We start from the raw sequence: 15,486 nt of genomic DNA, 5'->3' as shown, positions 1-15,486 counted from the left end.
TGAGAGACCCAGGTTCGGTTCCGCTAAGGGTGCGTGCCTCGGTTGCAGTTTGTCCCCGGCCCTGGTAGGTTGTGCGGGTGGCAGCCACTCGATGTGTTCCTTTCACATCGATGTTTCTCTCTCTCTCTCTGTTCCTCTCTCTCCCTCCTACTCTACCTGAACAAAAAATGGAAAAATGTCCTCCGGTGAGGATAAAAAAAAAAAGAAGTTAACCACAAGTAGTTTGCTTGACTGTAGATTATATTTCTTTTATCCCTAACAGGTTTGATGAGATCTAGTTTCTCAGGAGCCATCAGGCATTAGGGAATATTAGTGGTCAGAAGGTGTGGTGCCTGAGGATATTAGAAAAATTTTTCTGAAGCAACACTCCAAAGTGGTATTGCCAAAGTGGTCATCGCCTACTTGATTAAAACTTTTGGAAATGCTTGCTGGACAATTTATTGAGAACAGTAAATTAACTCTCCATACCCGCATGCTTTCCTGGACAGGTATTAACAGTTGACTCTGGTGTCCACATAGACTGGATGTAATGCTGGAAATCTGGGTCTTAAGCAGGGTGGGGCTTTGGGCAGGTAAAGAGCTTCTGGATCATCACGTGTTTACACTGCAGGGGCAGGAATGGGACTTGTCCACCCTCCACCCTCCACCCTCCACCACCTCTTCTTTGCAAGGTTGCTTGACAGCTTGCTCAGTCCCCGCCCGAGTCTTTGATAATCCAGTAGTCTCTGGTGAGGAGGTCAATCATTGCTTTAGTTCTGGGCTCTGCCTGCCTCCCACGCCCTCTACACTGGCTGGCTGGCGGCCGCTCCGCGTTTTTTTGCTCCCGCAGCTTCCCATGCCCTACCCACTCCAACGCCTCCCTGCTTGCCCTCTTGGCCTGTCCTCTTTTGCACCCTGGCAGGCCAACTCCAAGGGCCCGAGTGTTGGGTATCGGAGCAGGCACTGCTCACTTTTTACAGGGGTTTTCCTCGGGGCGACTCCTTCCCCGAAGTCCCAGGAAGTCTGTGGTGCTCGGCTGTATCCTATGTGTCCCTGCTTCTAAAGTTGGGGACATGGTCTGTCTTGCAAATTAAAACTGTACCACCTGCTTAGAATTGGGACCTGATCCGGCAACGTCAAACTTTGTCGTCAGAAGAAATCAGAAGTGGATAGGAGGAGCTACTTTGTGCCAGTCCTTCCCGCGGTCCCTGGGCAGGCAGACCTTTCCTGGCATCGGACGGCCGCGGTCCGGCGCACTTCCGCGCCCGGGAAAGCCGCGGCTGCTCTGGAAGGACAGTGCCCGACCGCCCGCTCCCGCCAGACAGGCGCGCAGAGCCGGAGCGCGCACCGGCCGGGCGCGCGCGGGGCCGGGGAGCGCTCCCTCCGGGATCGCGGCTGCGCAGTCGGGCTGGAGCCGGGAAAAGGGGGAGGGTGGAAGAGCCGGAGTAAGGGGAGGGGGAGGAGCGGCGAAGGCGGAAGCCATGTTGGAGTTTCACCCGGAGCGAGGGGCTGCGAGCGTTCTCCTCTCCCTGTGGGTGTGACCGGGATTCGGCGCGGCGGCGGGCCGCGGGGGGCGGGGACAGTTAGCCCGGGCGGCGGCGGCGGCGTGAGGGGAGAGGCGGCCGCAGCGTGGAGCCGGGCGATTGTGACCTCCGGGGGAGCAGGGGGCCGGCCGCGGCTCCCACTCTCCGTGTGGCCCCCTGAGCGCCCCCCCTCCCCTGCCCGGGAGGGAGGCGGGGGGCACCCGGGGCCCGCCATGAACCCCGGCTTCGATCTGTCTCGCCGGAACCCGCAGGAGGACTTCGAGCTGATTCAGCGCATCGGTAGCGGCACCTACGGCGACGTTTACAAGGTACAGGCGCGCCGCGGAGGACCGGGGTCCGACCGGCCGCGGGGAGGGCCGGGGGCGCGGCGGAGCCTGGGCGGCGGAGTCCGCGCTGCCTCTGCGGGAGGCGCTGGCGCCCGGGAGCCGTGGGGGAGGAGGCGGAGCGGGCGCCCCGGGATCCGCTGCCTCGGAGCGAACAAAGGGCCAAATGTTTAACCCCGAGACCTCCAAGTCCTTACCTGGGCCCTCGCTGGGTGCGAGTTTCCCGGGAGGGCTGCACCGGAGCGGGCAGCCCTGCTCCTCGTGGCACAGAGAGGGGCTGCGCGTAGGTTGCATTGGCAGGGTCAGGGGACGGACCAGACAGCTGGGGTTTGGCGTATGTCAAACCTGCGTGCTTCAGACGACCTGGCATTCTACTGCCGCCCATCAGGCCCCGTCCTAGTTACTGCACTGGGCAGCCTCCATTGACAGCCCCTCAATTTTTAGCCTTTTAGCATCTGCATACCAGTTTTTCAATGTGCTAAGCAATGAGTTTCTTTTTTAAACGTGATTTAGTTAGCATGATTTTTTTTTTTTTTTTTAGGAAAGAGAAACTTTGTTTTCTCCGAGTTCAACTGGACTTTGATGCCTTATTAAAACTGTGTTTTTTTCCTCCAGTAACCCATAAGATTCTTTTTTTTTTTTTTTTTTAACTGAATTGAATACTTTGGAAAAGTACTGTTTTGACAAGGTTAGAATTCAAAGCCCATGAGTAGTACAGCATTCCTATTGTAGAGGGACCACTTCTAAATGTGGGAGATAAATCACTCTTCCCTGGCCCGCTCAACTCTTGGCCTCACAGAGACTGCCAAGAGAGGAGGATAGTGCCAAACGTGGTAGCAGTCTTGATTTAGTTATGTATCCTCTTACTGGTAACTGGAGTGGAACAACTCCTATTTCACGTAACACCTGAGGGTGCACAAAGCTTAGTTTGACTTTGGAAAGTTTAGGCTTAACTTTATTTTGCCCACGTTTTTACTTTTACTCCCAATGTCATGCCTATTACTTAGATATTTAATACGGTGCAGCCAATATACTGCATGCCTTGTTTCGTGGATGATTTGCTTTCCACCATCACTTACCCCCCTAGACAGGTGTATTGTGCACACCTGCTGTGTATAAGGTATTGGGCATCAAAGCACTTGGGTTGTAGCAGCAAAAGACAGACATGTTCTAATTATTTAGGGTTATGAAAGCGTGTAACAGGAGGACCTGATCTCCTTTGGGGAGTCAGAAGCAGTGGGGAGAGGGAACTTTGCCAGACAGAGCACGTTCTGTGAAGGCTCTGAATCTGGAGGTAAGGATTTGAAAGAATGCCTTATGGCCTGAGCAACCACAGAAGATCATCATGCAGGCCTCTTAAGTCTTGTCAGGAGGTTGGACTCCTTAGGACAATGGAGAGTGAAATTGTTTGGATTTTTTAATGATCTACCTACTGCAGTGTTGGGAGTGAAGATTGGGGCTGGGCAGGGGAGAGCAGTTAGGAAGCCATTGCAATAGTTCAGGTAAAAATAACCATTATTGCTTTTGGGAATTGGTGGTGATTGTAAAAGTTGAAATGAGTGGCTCCAAGTAGCTTACAGCTGGTTAAGGGAGTCTAGTTATATTGAGATGAAAAGTTAACCAAAACTTTGCTAATGTATAAGTCTTAGGTGGCAGTGTGTGCAGGGAGTTCTTTTTCAGTTCTTTACAAGAATAATTGGTCCTGTAGTTACTATATTTAGAAAAAACAGCTGGTAGTTAAGCCACATGATTAAAAAGTAAACACATTAAGGCCTATAATTTTCTAATGATATCTAAGTGCAATATCTAAGTATAAATTGATTAATTTTGTCATCTTTTAAAAATAATGGTAATAAAAGCTAACATTTATAGCCCTGGCCAGTTTGCCTCAGCAATAGGAGCATTGGCCCGAGGACCAAAGAGTCGAGAGTTTGATTCCGGTCAAGGGCAGGTACCTCAGTTGCCGTTGGGCCCCTGGCCCTGGTCGTGGTCGTGCAGGAGGCAGCCAATCCATGTGTCTCGCTCACATAGATGTTTCTCTCTCTCTCTTTCCCTCCCACTCTATCTGAAGATAAATGGAAAAATATCCTCGGGTGAGGATTTTTTTTCCAAAGGTAACATTTATACAGTGCTTATTACTTGCCAGGCACTGCCCTGAGACTTTTCCATGTATTAACTTACTTAATCCTCACAACAACCCTATGAAATAGACAATGTTATTAACTCTATTTTGCAGTTGAAGAAATTGAGGCATATAGTAACTTGCTAAAGTTGGTAGGTGGCAAAGCCAAAATTCTAACTAGTTAGCTTTAGAGATGTCATTCCTAATGAATAGGCAGTACTGCTTCTCTAAAGGTAAGATATGGACTGGTGATGTATTACTGAATTTCCAGTGGAAAAACTGAGGCACACATTTAGTTCGGCATTTCATCTGTGGCCACACTCTGAGTTACAGTGGATCTTTAAGTAGTAGTTGGGATACCTAATTCCTGCTGTGCAGCCAGGCCTCCCTGTTTTTGTAGTCTGCCAAGTGGACATCACATAATAGATGCTTGATCCCTGCCTGCCAGACTCTTCCAAAACCAGGGACCCAAAGCAGAAAAACTCCATGTGTTTTTTGGCATCAGACCCTCTGCTTGCTAAATAACCCACAGTTTAAACTATTTGTATTTTTGTCTGTAATTATGTTTATGCTATAAAGATGACATTTTTTGTATTTGTTTTGCTGTTTTAGATTTTTCTTATTTATACAAATTGTGTTGATTAGAGAGGAGTGCATTAGAGGATTTGTTTTTAAAACCCAATACATACAGTTGAACATGGGTCAGTCCGTCCTGAGAAATGGGTGAGCGCCGTAAAAAAACAAAACAAAAGCCCTGGCCGGTTTGGCTCAGCGGTTAGAGCATCGGCCTGCGGTCCGGAGAGACCCGGGTTCGGTTCCCGCTAAGGGCACGTACTTCGGTTGCAGTTTGTCCCCGGCCCTGGTTGGTCGTGCGGGTGGCAGCCACTCGATGTGTCCCTTCACATCGATGTTTCTCTCTCTCTCTCCCTTCCTCTCTCTCCCTCCTACTCTATCTGTACAAAAAATGGAAAAATATCCTCGGGTGAGGATAAAAAAAAAAAAACAAAAAAAAAAACCAATATATATATAATTTGCTCCTTAATTGTCAGCTTTTAGGTGCTAAAAATGGAATGATCAGATTAAGTAAATAAGTTAGAGACCTAATTATTTATAGTCATTCTTAGAAGGTTGGTGTTTTAAGGGATTTTTACTTTGAAAACTGTATCCTACTCCAATGTAGTAATATGCTTACTGTATTTCTGGTGGCATGGTTTAGTTTAAAAGCACCAAACTAGGAAGTGGAAGATCTGAAACTTATTAGCTATGTGGCCTTATAAAATCATTTAGCCTCTCTGAGCTATCTTGTTAAGGTATTATCATCATATGCCCTTCTGCTTATGGTGTTAAATAAATGACTTGAATTTTACTCAGCAAATAAGTTTTATTTTTTCTAGGCCGAAAAAAAGACATGCATTTCCTTTGCACTGTCCTAAAGTACATGGAAATAAAGTGTTGTTTTTTTAAAGATGTTATACTTACTTTGAAATGTCCATAACTGTGGGCTTTACCCATCAGTCAGATGAAGATCTGTGGCAAGGATTACCTAGGGACCTGGGAGGTGACAACTAGAGAGAGCTCTGTGGTCGATCCTCAGGAGGCCTGGGAAGCCCTCTGAAATTAGTAGGTTTAATGTATGTTTGTATGTATGTATGTTTTTCTGGAGAGATGACTTAATGGTATTCATTACATTCTGAAAGAGATCAATGATCTCCCAAAAGAAAAGAATGAATGGGTTATGTAGTTTTGTCATTTGAAAGAGTGTTTGGAGAAATTAGGTAGTTTTTGTTTTTGTTATCCTCACCCGAGGACATTTTTGCATTTCAGATAGAGCAGAAGGGAGAGAGGGAGGAAGAAAGAGAGAGAGAAACATGGATGTGAAAGAGAGACCCATGGACTGGCTGCCACCCACACAACCCCCACCAGGGCCAGGGACAAACTGCAACCAAAATACGTGCCCTTGGCAGGAACCAAACCCCGGTCTCTCTGGACCGCAGGCCGACGCTCTAACCACCGAGCCAAACTGGCCAGGGCGAAATTAGGTAGTTTTTTTGTTTGTTTTGTTTTATACCAGATCACGTTATCGACATTTATCAACATTAATATGATTTTCACATGCCGTATGCTATTTTTTCTCACAAAATTTTTCAGTTTAATTTGTATTATTATTTCTCTTAAAGTCTTCATGTCCTGATGTTCTTCTCCATTTACTGCTAGAGAGAAGCAGAAGATACTGAAGCTAGAGCTAGGGTAAGGCGTTTCTTAGGAAGTGTCTTAAGTAGTCTCATGGCTTTAGCCCTGTCCCCGTGAACAACTCCCAGATGTCTCCAGCCTTGTGCTTTCACCGGGGCTCTAGCCCATTGCCTCCCGCTAAGCTACTCACAGACTACATCTTTCTCCAAGTGTGTGTGCCTTTCTTCACCCCTTTTTGTCAAAAGCCCCAATATAGACAATTTGTTGGTAAGACTTGAAACCTTGGAATCATCTTTTACTTCTGGACTGAACTTCGTAGGCAGTGTGGCTGGGATGCTCCAGGGAAAGCAGTGAGTATACTACTAAAGACTGAGAAGTGCTGTGGTCAAGAAACCTGTTCAACTTTGCTTAACCCAGCAAACTTCAAACTTACTTGATTATGGGATTCTTTATTTATGTATTATTTTTTGCATGCCCTTAGAACTAGTGCCTTGTAGAACATGCTTTGGGAATATTGGTATTTATTTATCTATACATGTTTGGAGGCCATTTCCTCTGAAGCAGAGGCTACAATATTGCTAAACTCCAAAGTAGTATTCACATGGTAGTAGGTTATGTAAACAGATTTGGAGTCTGTATGAAAGCTGAGAAAAATTGAAGATTGGGCAGTGAAACCAGGAAATTAATTTATATGTTCAGGTATTTAGTGAATTATGTACTGGCTTATTTGTAATAGCATCTTTTTTTTTTTTTTATCCTCACCCAAGGACATTTTTGCATTCATGTTCAGATAGGGTTGGAGGGAGAGAGGGAGGGAGAGAGAGAGAGAGAGAGAGAGAGAAACATCGATGCGAGAGAGACACATCGACTGGTTGCCACCCATATGACCCCAACCGGGGCTGGGGACGAACTGTAACAGCATCTTTCAAGGTGTTCTGATAATATCATCAAACACTAATTCTTAGGTTAGTGTTTTATAAGAACATTTCAGGAAAACTGAGTTCTTAAACCTCACCTCTGATGAGGGACATGAAGACCTTAAGCATTCAGGAAAGAGCAGCCAAAGAAAAATAAAACATGATTATTTGGAGTTATGCTTTGAGAGTACATTTTTACTTCCATGGAGGACAAATTCTAAAGAGACCCAGAATAAATGATCCTAAATTTTTGAAAGATTGCTTCAATAGTTAAGGTAAATTAAGGTAGAACTTCTCAACATCAGTAATTGAGATGAAAAGTGATGATGGGCCCTGGCCGGTTTGGCTCAGCGGTTAGAGCGTCGGCCTGCGGTCCTGAGAGACCCAGGTTCGGTTCCCGCTAAGGGCATGTACCTCGGTTGCAGTTTGTTCCCGGCCCTGATTGGTCGTGCGGGTGGCAGCCACTCAATGTGTCCCTTTCACATCGATGTTTCCTTCTCTCTCTCTTCCTCTCTCTCCCTCCCACACTGTCTGTACAAAAAAATGGAAAAATGTCCTCGGATGAGGATTAAAAAAAAAAAAAAAGTGATGATGGAACAGACTGTGGAATAATCTCTTTAAAAAAATTTTTTTTTTCTTTTATTGATTTGTAGAGAGAGAAGAAGGGAGAGGGAGAGAGATAGAAACATCAATGAGAGAGACAGAAACATCAATGAGAGAGAACATCAATAGGCTGCCTCCTGCATGCCCCACATTGGGGCCCACAACTTGGACATGTACCCTGACCGGGAATCGAACTGGCAACCTTTTGGTGTACGGGTCGACACTCGACCACTGAAATTATTCTTTATAGTGCTTTAAATAAATAACCTCCAGATTATGTGAATTTGATATGGATCATATTCTCTTAAGAAATTATTTAACTCCAAGATTTGATCTGTATATATTTACTTACGAAAGAGAAAGAAAATCTAATGCATTATTTTGTATTGAGAAGGAATAATTGGTAGTTCTCTCTTGAGAGTACATGGAACAACCATACTACATTGAATAGTTACTATCGGAATGGAAAGGTATCAGGAACTGTGGGTGGAGTAGCACAAATGACAAGACTTGGTACTAAGAATTTACAGGCACATAAAATGTGTACCTACTTTTAGCTATCGTAGTTTTAGATCAAAACTTTGTTGATTTTATCTTTCTGGCATTTTAAATCTTTTACTATTTGAGTGATTATCTAGATAATCGACCTCTAGCATAGGGAGTTTAGTGCTGGGTTCTGGAGTTAGACTGCCTAGTTTCATCACCCTAACAGCCAGTTCCTTAATCCTTCTCTATGTGCTTCAGTTTCCTCAGTTGTAAAATGGAAATGCTTAGAAAAGTGCTTAGGACAGTGCCTGACAAATAATACTCAGTAATTGTTGATTGCTGTCAGTATCCAGTATTGTTTATTATTACCTATTTCTCCTGCTCCTATCCTCCTAACCTACTCTGCTCCTCATGCTTCTGCCTCAGGATTTTTGCACTTGCTGTCTGTGCTTGAATTCTTTCCTCTCCCAACATTTGTGTAGTTTGCTTCTTCATTCCTCGGGTCTCAGCCCAGATGTCACCTTTTGAATGTGTCTGCTCCATACTACCCTGTAAAAAACAGCACCCTGCCCTCACTTTCTGTCTTTACTAGGGATAAATCCAGATTTTGTAAGGGCCTGAAGTTTATACATTTTGGGGGCCCTCATTAAGAAGACAAATACATTAGAATAAAAATTAGGTATGAAAGTGAATATTTATTTAGAATGAGAAAAGATGTCCCAACAAAATGCTGTAATCCTTTTCTTCTGAGATCTCTTTAGACATATAATCAGAAATGCTCATAAAATATTTCCTGTTAACAACCTGGCTCCTTCTCCCCACCTACAATATTCTGTGTCCCAGTAAATTTCAAAACTCATAGAGGCCCATGCAAGTGAAAGGACCTGACCTTTAAGTTTCGTTAGCTTCATGGAAAACTTAACTCTGCTTCTTACTCTTCCTAATTTTTATTATGTTGTGCATCACCCTGTATTTATTTGTTCATTGCCTTTCTCTCTGTATTAGAACTTGAATGCTGGAAGCTGGTGGTTTTTTGTTCTACGGTATCATTATATGTCAGTATACCCTGAAAGAATGCCTGATACATATTAGACTCTTAGTAAATATTTGTGGAATGAATAAATGAACTGACATGAGAAAAAAACTTGTGTTGCATGAGTTTAGAGGAAAGAGATCCTTGTTTCTGGTTGGGAGAAATCACAGCAAGATTTATAGTGGCGGGGACATTGGACTTGACCTATACCATTGGCATTAGTGGGTACAGAATGAATTAAGTGTTATGGATTATGATTCAGATTCAGCCTAAACTAAATCAGTAGGTTTAATGTAAGTATATTCTGCAAATTAAACAGTGTTCATAACTATTACATGTATATAAAGATACTTTGTCATTTTAACTAAATATATGTAGCTATTACATAGTTTTTATTTTGTTTTTTGAAAATGTGATTAAATTTGGCCTTCAGGAAGAGAACTTTGTTCGCCAATACATACCAAAAGTTCTTAGATTCAAGAGATGAAAATCACGTTTTTTTTCCTGATTTAGCTATGTTTTTACCTTTTTTTTTTTTTTTCCTGCTCTGGAAGATACCACACTTAAGAATTCCAGCTGCCTTGACCTGATTATAGGTTTGGGTCCCTATAATGTATTGCCTACCTTAGTCCTTAAACTCTGTGGAAGAATTTTAGTTTTGATCATAAATTTAGGTATGTTCAAGTGAAACATTTATTTTGTTTGTTTAAACTACCTTAGAAATTTGAGATGGTAAGAAAATTCTTTCTGTTTAAAAGTTTTTTTCTGGCCCTGGCCGGTTTGGCTCAGCAGTTAGAGCATCGGCCTGCGGTCCTGAGAGACCCGGGTTCGGTTCCTGCTAAGGGCGCGTACCTCGGTTGCAGTTTGTCCCCGGCCCTGGTTGGTTGTGCGGGTGGCAGCCACTCGATGTGTTCCTTTCACATCGATGTTTCTCTCTCTCTCTGTTCCTCTCTCTCCCTCCCACTCTACCTGAACAAAAAATGGAAAAATGTCCTCGAGTGAGGATTAAAAAAAAAAAAAAAAAAGTTTTTTTCTGTGTAAAGAAGTCTTAATATATTCACGGTGGATAGTTTTCCAAGATTCAAATTTCTCTTTGAAATGACTAAATGCATCACTTGCAACAAATACTGTTGTTTTTTCATTGAAATGACAGATGCATTTAGTTCATTTTCAAGGAAATGTCAAATACCTAAGCCTGAATAATCACACTGTCAGTAAAAATGGTGATCTGTGGTAAAGTGACTAGTACAATTTACAACTCACGTGCTGTTCTTGGAGATAATAACCATTGCACTTTGGTATGCAGCATTTTATCAAATAGAATATTAAAATGACATACAAGGGTCAAGATCTAATAAAATTGATGTGTATACGTCAACAAGGACATTCTTGAGTGAAACTGGTTTTTCTTCTTCCCTTTGAGTGCATGACAGTGAGGAATACAGTGACTGCTAGTACATTGTGGGGCTGCTGTCTTGATTTTTGCTAAGGCACTAGCAGTTGGACCATCATCACTTTTGCACTGTTCGTACAAATATTAACGCAGTAAAAGAGGGCAAATGACATTTTAGTATTACTATCAAAACAATTTTGACTGTTCAGACCCTCAAAAAATAATCCCAGAATTGTGCTAGAAGGTTATAAGGGAATAAGTTAAGGGTGAGGTGGGTGGTGATGGGCCAGACCAAACAGATAGAAGGAATGGAGAAGGGGAAACAGATGAAAAGCATCTTGCAGAAAAATCTGACAGAGCTTTGTGGAGAAATATGGGATGGAGAACAATGATTCAAAGAGGATTTCACAATGTTAAGCCTGATTGAGAAGCATATTATAGGCACTTTATAACTATTTGTTCAAATAAATTAATAGTTGCAGAATGATAACGGTTACAAAGACAGTAAAATTGAGAAGGGGGAGCTGTGATGAAGTTTGGATGTTTTATTAGAAAATAAAGAGGTATCATTGAGATTTCTTTTTTATTTTCTTACTGTGGTTGCTCTAAAGAAACCCTAATGATAACCATTTTTTGTTTTCTGTGGAGAATAGCAATTCTTTAGCAGTGTCTTTAGAACTAATAGAAATTGAAAAAGGTCAGTACCTTTCTCCCAGCTCTTACTGAGGGATTACCAGGAAGATGTGCAAAGGTACATCCTGTTGAAGAAGAGTCCTACAGGTATGGAGGGTAATTGATATAAGGAATCAGTGAGCGGAACAGTAGACTGTAGGCTAGATTTTTTTTTTAATGGCATCAAGTTTTAAAATGTTTCTTTTATTCTGATTATGATGTATGTACATTTTAAAGAAAGAATATATAGTAGACAAGTATAAGAAAATTATTAAAATGATATTCTGACTCCCAAGGGAATAAATACTCTTAGTGTTTTGATGTATTTTCTTCCAGATTTTTTTGTAGACAAATATTTTAGAAGACTTGTATGCTGTTGTATATTTTTTAAATTATAGTTTATTTACTATGAAATGCATGGATCTTGTGTGTTTCAGTTAGATGAGTTTTGATACATATATATCTGTATAACCCAGGCCCTTATTAAAATGGAACATTAACTTAACCTCAGAAAGTTCCTTTATGTCCCGTCCCAGTTTGTAGGGCCCCCCCACCCCCCATGCAATCACTGTTCTGATTTCTGTCACTATAAAAGCTCTTCTAGAACTTCCTATAAATGAATCACAAATGAATTGCCTTGGCACCTTTGACAAAAATCAACTGACAATACATGTGTGGATATAATCTAACACTGTTTTGTTTTCTTGAGCTGTATGGCTGTACTTTTACCAGTATCTCACTGTCTTGCTTACTGTAGCTTTATAGAAAGCCTTGAAATCAAGTAGTGTATCCTTTAGTGGTTATCTATTTTTTGAAATCGTCTTATCTATTCTAGATCCCTTTGCTTTTTCTGTATAAATTTTAGAATCAGCTTTTCAAGTTATTTAAAAAACCTCCTGAGATTTTGTCTTAACATACTACTTTGAAATAATTATAAACTCATAGGAAGCTGCAAAAAGAGTACAACAAGGTCTCTGTGCCCAATACTTAGCTTCCCCTCTGGTGTCATCTTTACATAGCTATAGTGCATTATCAAAACGAAGAGAATGACTGGCACAATGCAATTAACTAGCCCAGTGATTTCACCATTTTTTGCATGTACCCATTTATTTTCATGTCTTTGTGCAAGATTTTATCACATATACAGCATGCTGGAATTTTATTGGGATTGTGTGAGATCTGTAGTTTAATTTTTAGAAAATTGAGATCCTAACAGCATTGAGTCCTCTGATCTATGAATACAGTATTTTTCTCCATTTATTTATGTAGGTCTTTAACATGTCATTAGTGTTTTGCCTTTTTTCTTTTTAATTTTATCTAGCTTTTTCTAATATTATAATAAAATAAAATTATTATGTAATACTTCCTCAAGGTGGTACAGTAATTGGAATGTGAGGCACATTTTCAGTTTTTATTAAAATCCTCACTGAACTAGGGTGTCTGGCTTCCTTTGACTTAACCTTGTACATTTTTAGCCCTGAGCATATGGACTCCTTTTAAAATTGGCAAAAGTGAAAAGAAAAGAAAACAGGAAATTACTATTTTTTAAGCTATGCGCTTTAGCTTTCTTATCTAAAGATTAGAACAAAGTCCTTAGAAACCTGATTTATTTTTATAGATGAGATGTATGTGTTTATGTGGGCATATTTGGCAAAATTTATATTTTTAAGCTCATTAAAGAAAGATAACTTAAGGTTTGGTTCACCCTTAAGTGAAAAATAAATAACATTGTACTAGATTGTTTATAAAATCCTAAAGAATTTTTTTCTGATTTTAAGGAGTATGTGTTCTGATTGAGGAAACAAAATATGCCTAAATGGAACAGCTAAAGAACATTTTAAAGGGAGTATTTTAACAATTAAAAGAATAATAGCATGTTATAAATACAATAAAAATTCAGTATAACAAAAACATAAATTGGGAGTAATCTAGTAAAAAATTCCCAGAAGAGTATATTTTGACCTGGGACTTAAAGAAGTACTGTGTTTGTATTTGTAGAGAATCATGAGGAAAGTACTTCCAAAGAGTAGATAGGGATAAAGGTACTGCTATGGGACCAAAATGGACAAAGAGGTAATAGACCACCATTCTGACTAAAGTAAGGGTTTACACTGGGAAATGTGATAGATAATGTTTCAAATATCCAAGATACAGACAAATGCCAATTGAAAGATGTGGGCTCATTTGTATACTCTTTCCCAAATTCATTGCTTCAGTTGCTATATCTGAATGGTGTTCAGTGAGTTTTCTTCTATTTTACCCCTTCTCCCTCTATTGGATAAAAAGTTATACATTTTATTTTTATACTTTTGATTATTACCTTAAAATTTCAACATGCATAATAAAGTTAATATCAGTTTTCTTTCTGGTCAGTACATGGACTTTAGAATGCCTAATTTCAATTACTGCCTTCCTATTCTGTGCTGTTGTTGTCTCTTATTTTGGTTATACAATGTTCTTAAATCTCCCAGATTAGTGTTCATTATCATTGTTTTACACAGACAGTGGTGTTGTATATTTACCCATATGTGTTTTCAATTTTCTTGGTCACCATCATTTCTTGGCATCTTACTCCTTAATTCTGGGTTCAGTTTTCTTCTAATTTGGTGAGTATTATTTGGTAGGGTCCTCCCTCCCTCCCTCCCTTTCTCCCTTCCTTCCTGTTTCTTTCTCTCTCTCTCTCTCAATTATTTCAGACAATTTACAGACATCATACTTCTTTATCCATAAATACTTCCATGTATATTTCTCTTAAATAAAACTACATTATAGTTATCAAAATCAGGATATTTTAATACTAATATAATACTATTATCAGGTCTATATTCCTTAATCAAATTTCTACCAATAGTCCTAATAATGTCCATATAGCTTTTTTTCCCTTTAGTCAAGAAACCAATCCAAGATCATACATTGCTTTTAGTTTCCAAGACACTTCAGTCTCTTATAATCAATAATAGTTTTTGAGCCCTTCTTTGTCTATCTAGACACTAACAGTTTTGAAGAGTACATATAATTTATTTTGTAGAATGTTATTTTGCTATGAATGATGCTTTTTTTGGTTTAAATTCAGGTTACGCATTTCTGTCAAAAACATGTATAAGTAGCGATGTAGCCTCAGTGACTCATAACAGGAAGTACATGATGTTGAATTGTCCCATTATTAATGTTAGCTTTGATCACTTGGTTAACGTGCATCCGCCAGGTCTCTTCACTATAAAGTTATTTTCTACTTTTGTAATTAACAAATAATTAGTCGGGAGATACTTTGAGACTATAGAATGTCTCCTTCCTTATCTAACTTTCACCCATTTGTTTTAGCACCCATTGATGATTCTTAGTTGAATTATTGCTATGATGGTTGCAAAATAGTGGTTTTCTCACTCCATTGATTTCAAGTTCATTGGTTGACATTCTGTTTTGAAAAAGGGCTTTTACTTCTCTATTCATTTATTTTTGGATTTATGGATTCTTATTTTATTCATTGGGTTCTAAGTCATTACTATCATTTATTTTTATTTGCTGTTTTTTTTAATCCTCATTGGAAGATATTTTTCTGTTGATTTTCGGATAGAATGGGAGGGGGAGAGAGAGAGACAGAGAGAGAGAGAGGGAGAGGGAGAGAAAGACATCGATGTGAAAGAGACATATTGACTAGTTGCCTCCCGCAGGACTCTGACCTGGGCCAGGGACCAAACCACAACCGAGGTACTCACCCTTGACTAGAATCTCTGACCCACGGGTCTACGCTCTAACCGCTGAGCCAGATCAACAGGGGCACAATCATTTATTTCGATCTCACATTATTTCAGATTTGGTCAGTTAGATTCTGTTAGTTAACTCAGGCTGCCAAAACAAAATACCATAGACTAGGTGTCTTAGTAGAAATTTACTTACTCATAGTTCTGGAGGCTAGAATCCAAGATCAAGGTTTGCCAGCATGGTTGGTTTCTGGTGAGAACTCTTTTCCTAGGTTGTAGATGGCCACCTTCTCACTGTGTATTCACATGGCAGAGAGTGAGGAAGCAAGCACTCTGGTGTCTATTCTTATAAGGGCACTTAGTCCACGCATGACCTTATCTGACCCTAATCTCTCTCCTTGGCTTGTAAATAGCCATCTTCTCTTGGTATCTTTATGTGGGCTTCCCTCTGTAACTGTCTGTTCAAACACAGATAGAAGTTACTAAAAACTTGAAGTATGGACTTCCGGTCAAGATGGTGGTG

The 15,486-nt window shown here is 40.7% G+C and overlaps 1 protein-coding gene across 3 annotated transcripts in view; it reads left to right on the top strand.

The window, feature by feature from the left end:
- Positions 1 to 1,443: 1,443 nt before the first annotated feature.
- MAP4K3 (mitogen-activated protein kinase kinase kinase kinase 3) overlaps positions 1,444 to 15,486 on the top strand; it is a 151,958-nt gene continuing 137,915 nt past the window's right edge. The window contains exon 1 of one of the 3 annotated variants that reach the window (XM_036262867.1): positions 1,444 to 1,831. In XM_036262867.1, the coding sequence (XP_036118760.1) occupies positions 1,736 to 1,831 (96 nt within the window). In that variant the 5' untranslated portion in view covers positions 1,444 to 1,735. The remainder of the gene's footprint in view (positions 1,832 to 15,486) is intronic. The other 2 variants (XM_036262865.1, XM_036262866.1) reach the window with 2 other exon arrangements.

Source organism: Molossus molossus, unplaced genomic scaffold, assembly GCF_014108415.1.
Source record: "Molossus molossus isolate mMolMol1 unplaced genomic scaffold, mMolMol1.p scaffold_m16_p_15, whole genome shotgun sequence".
NCBI classification, from domain to species: domain Eukaryota; kingdom Metazoa; phylum Chordata; class Mammalia; order Chiroptera; family Molossidae; genus Molossus; species Molossus molossus.
Note: the sequence above shows the minus strand (reverse complement) of the source record. Positions and strands in the feature narration are given on the sequence as shown.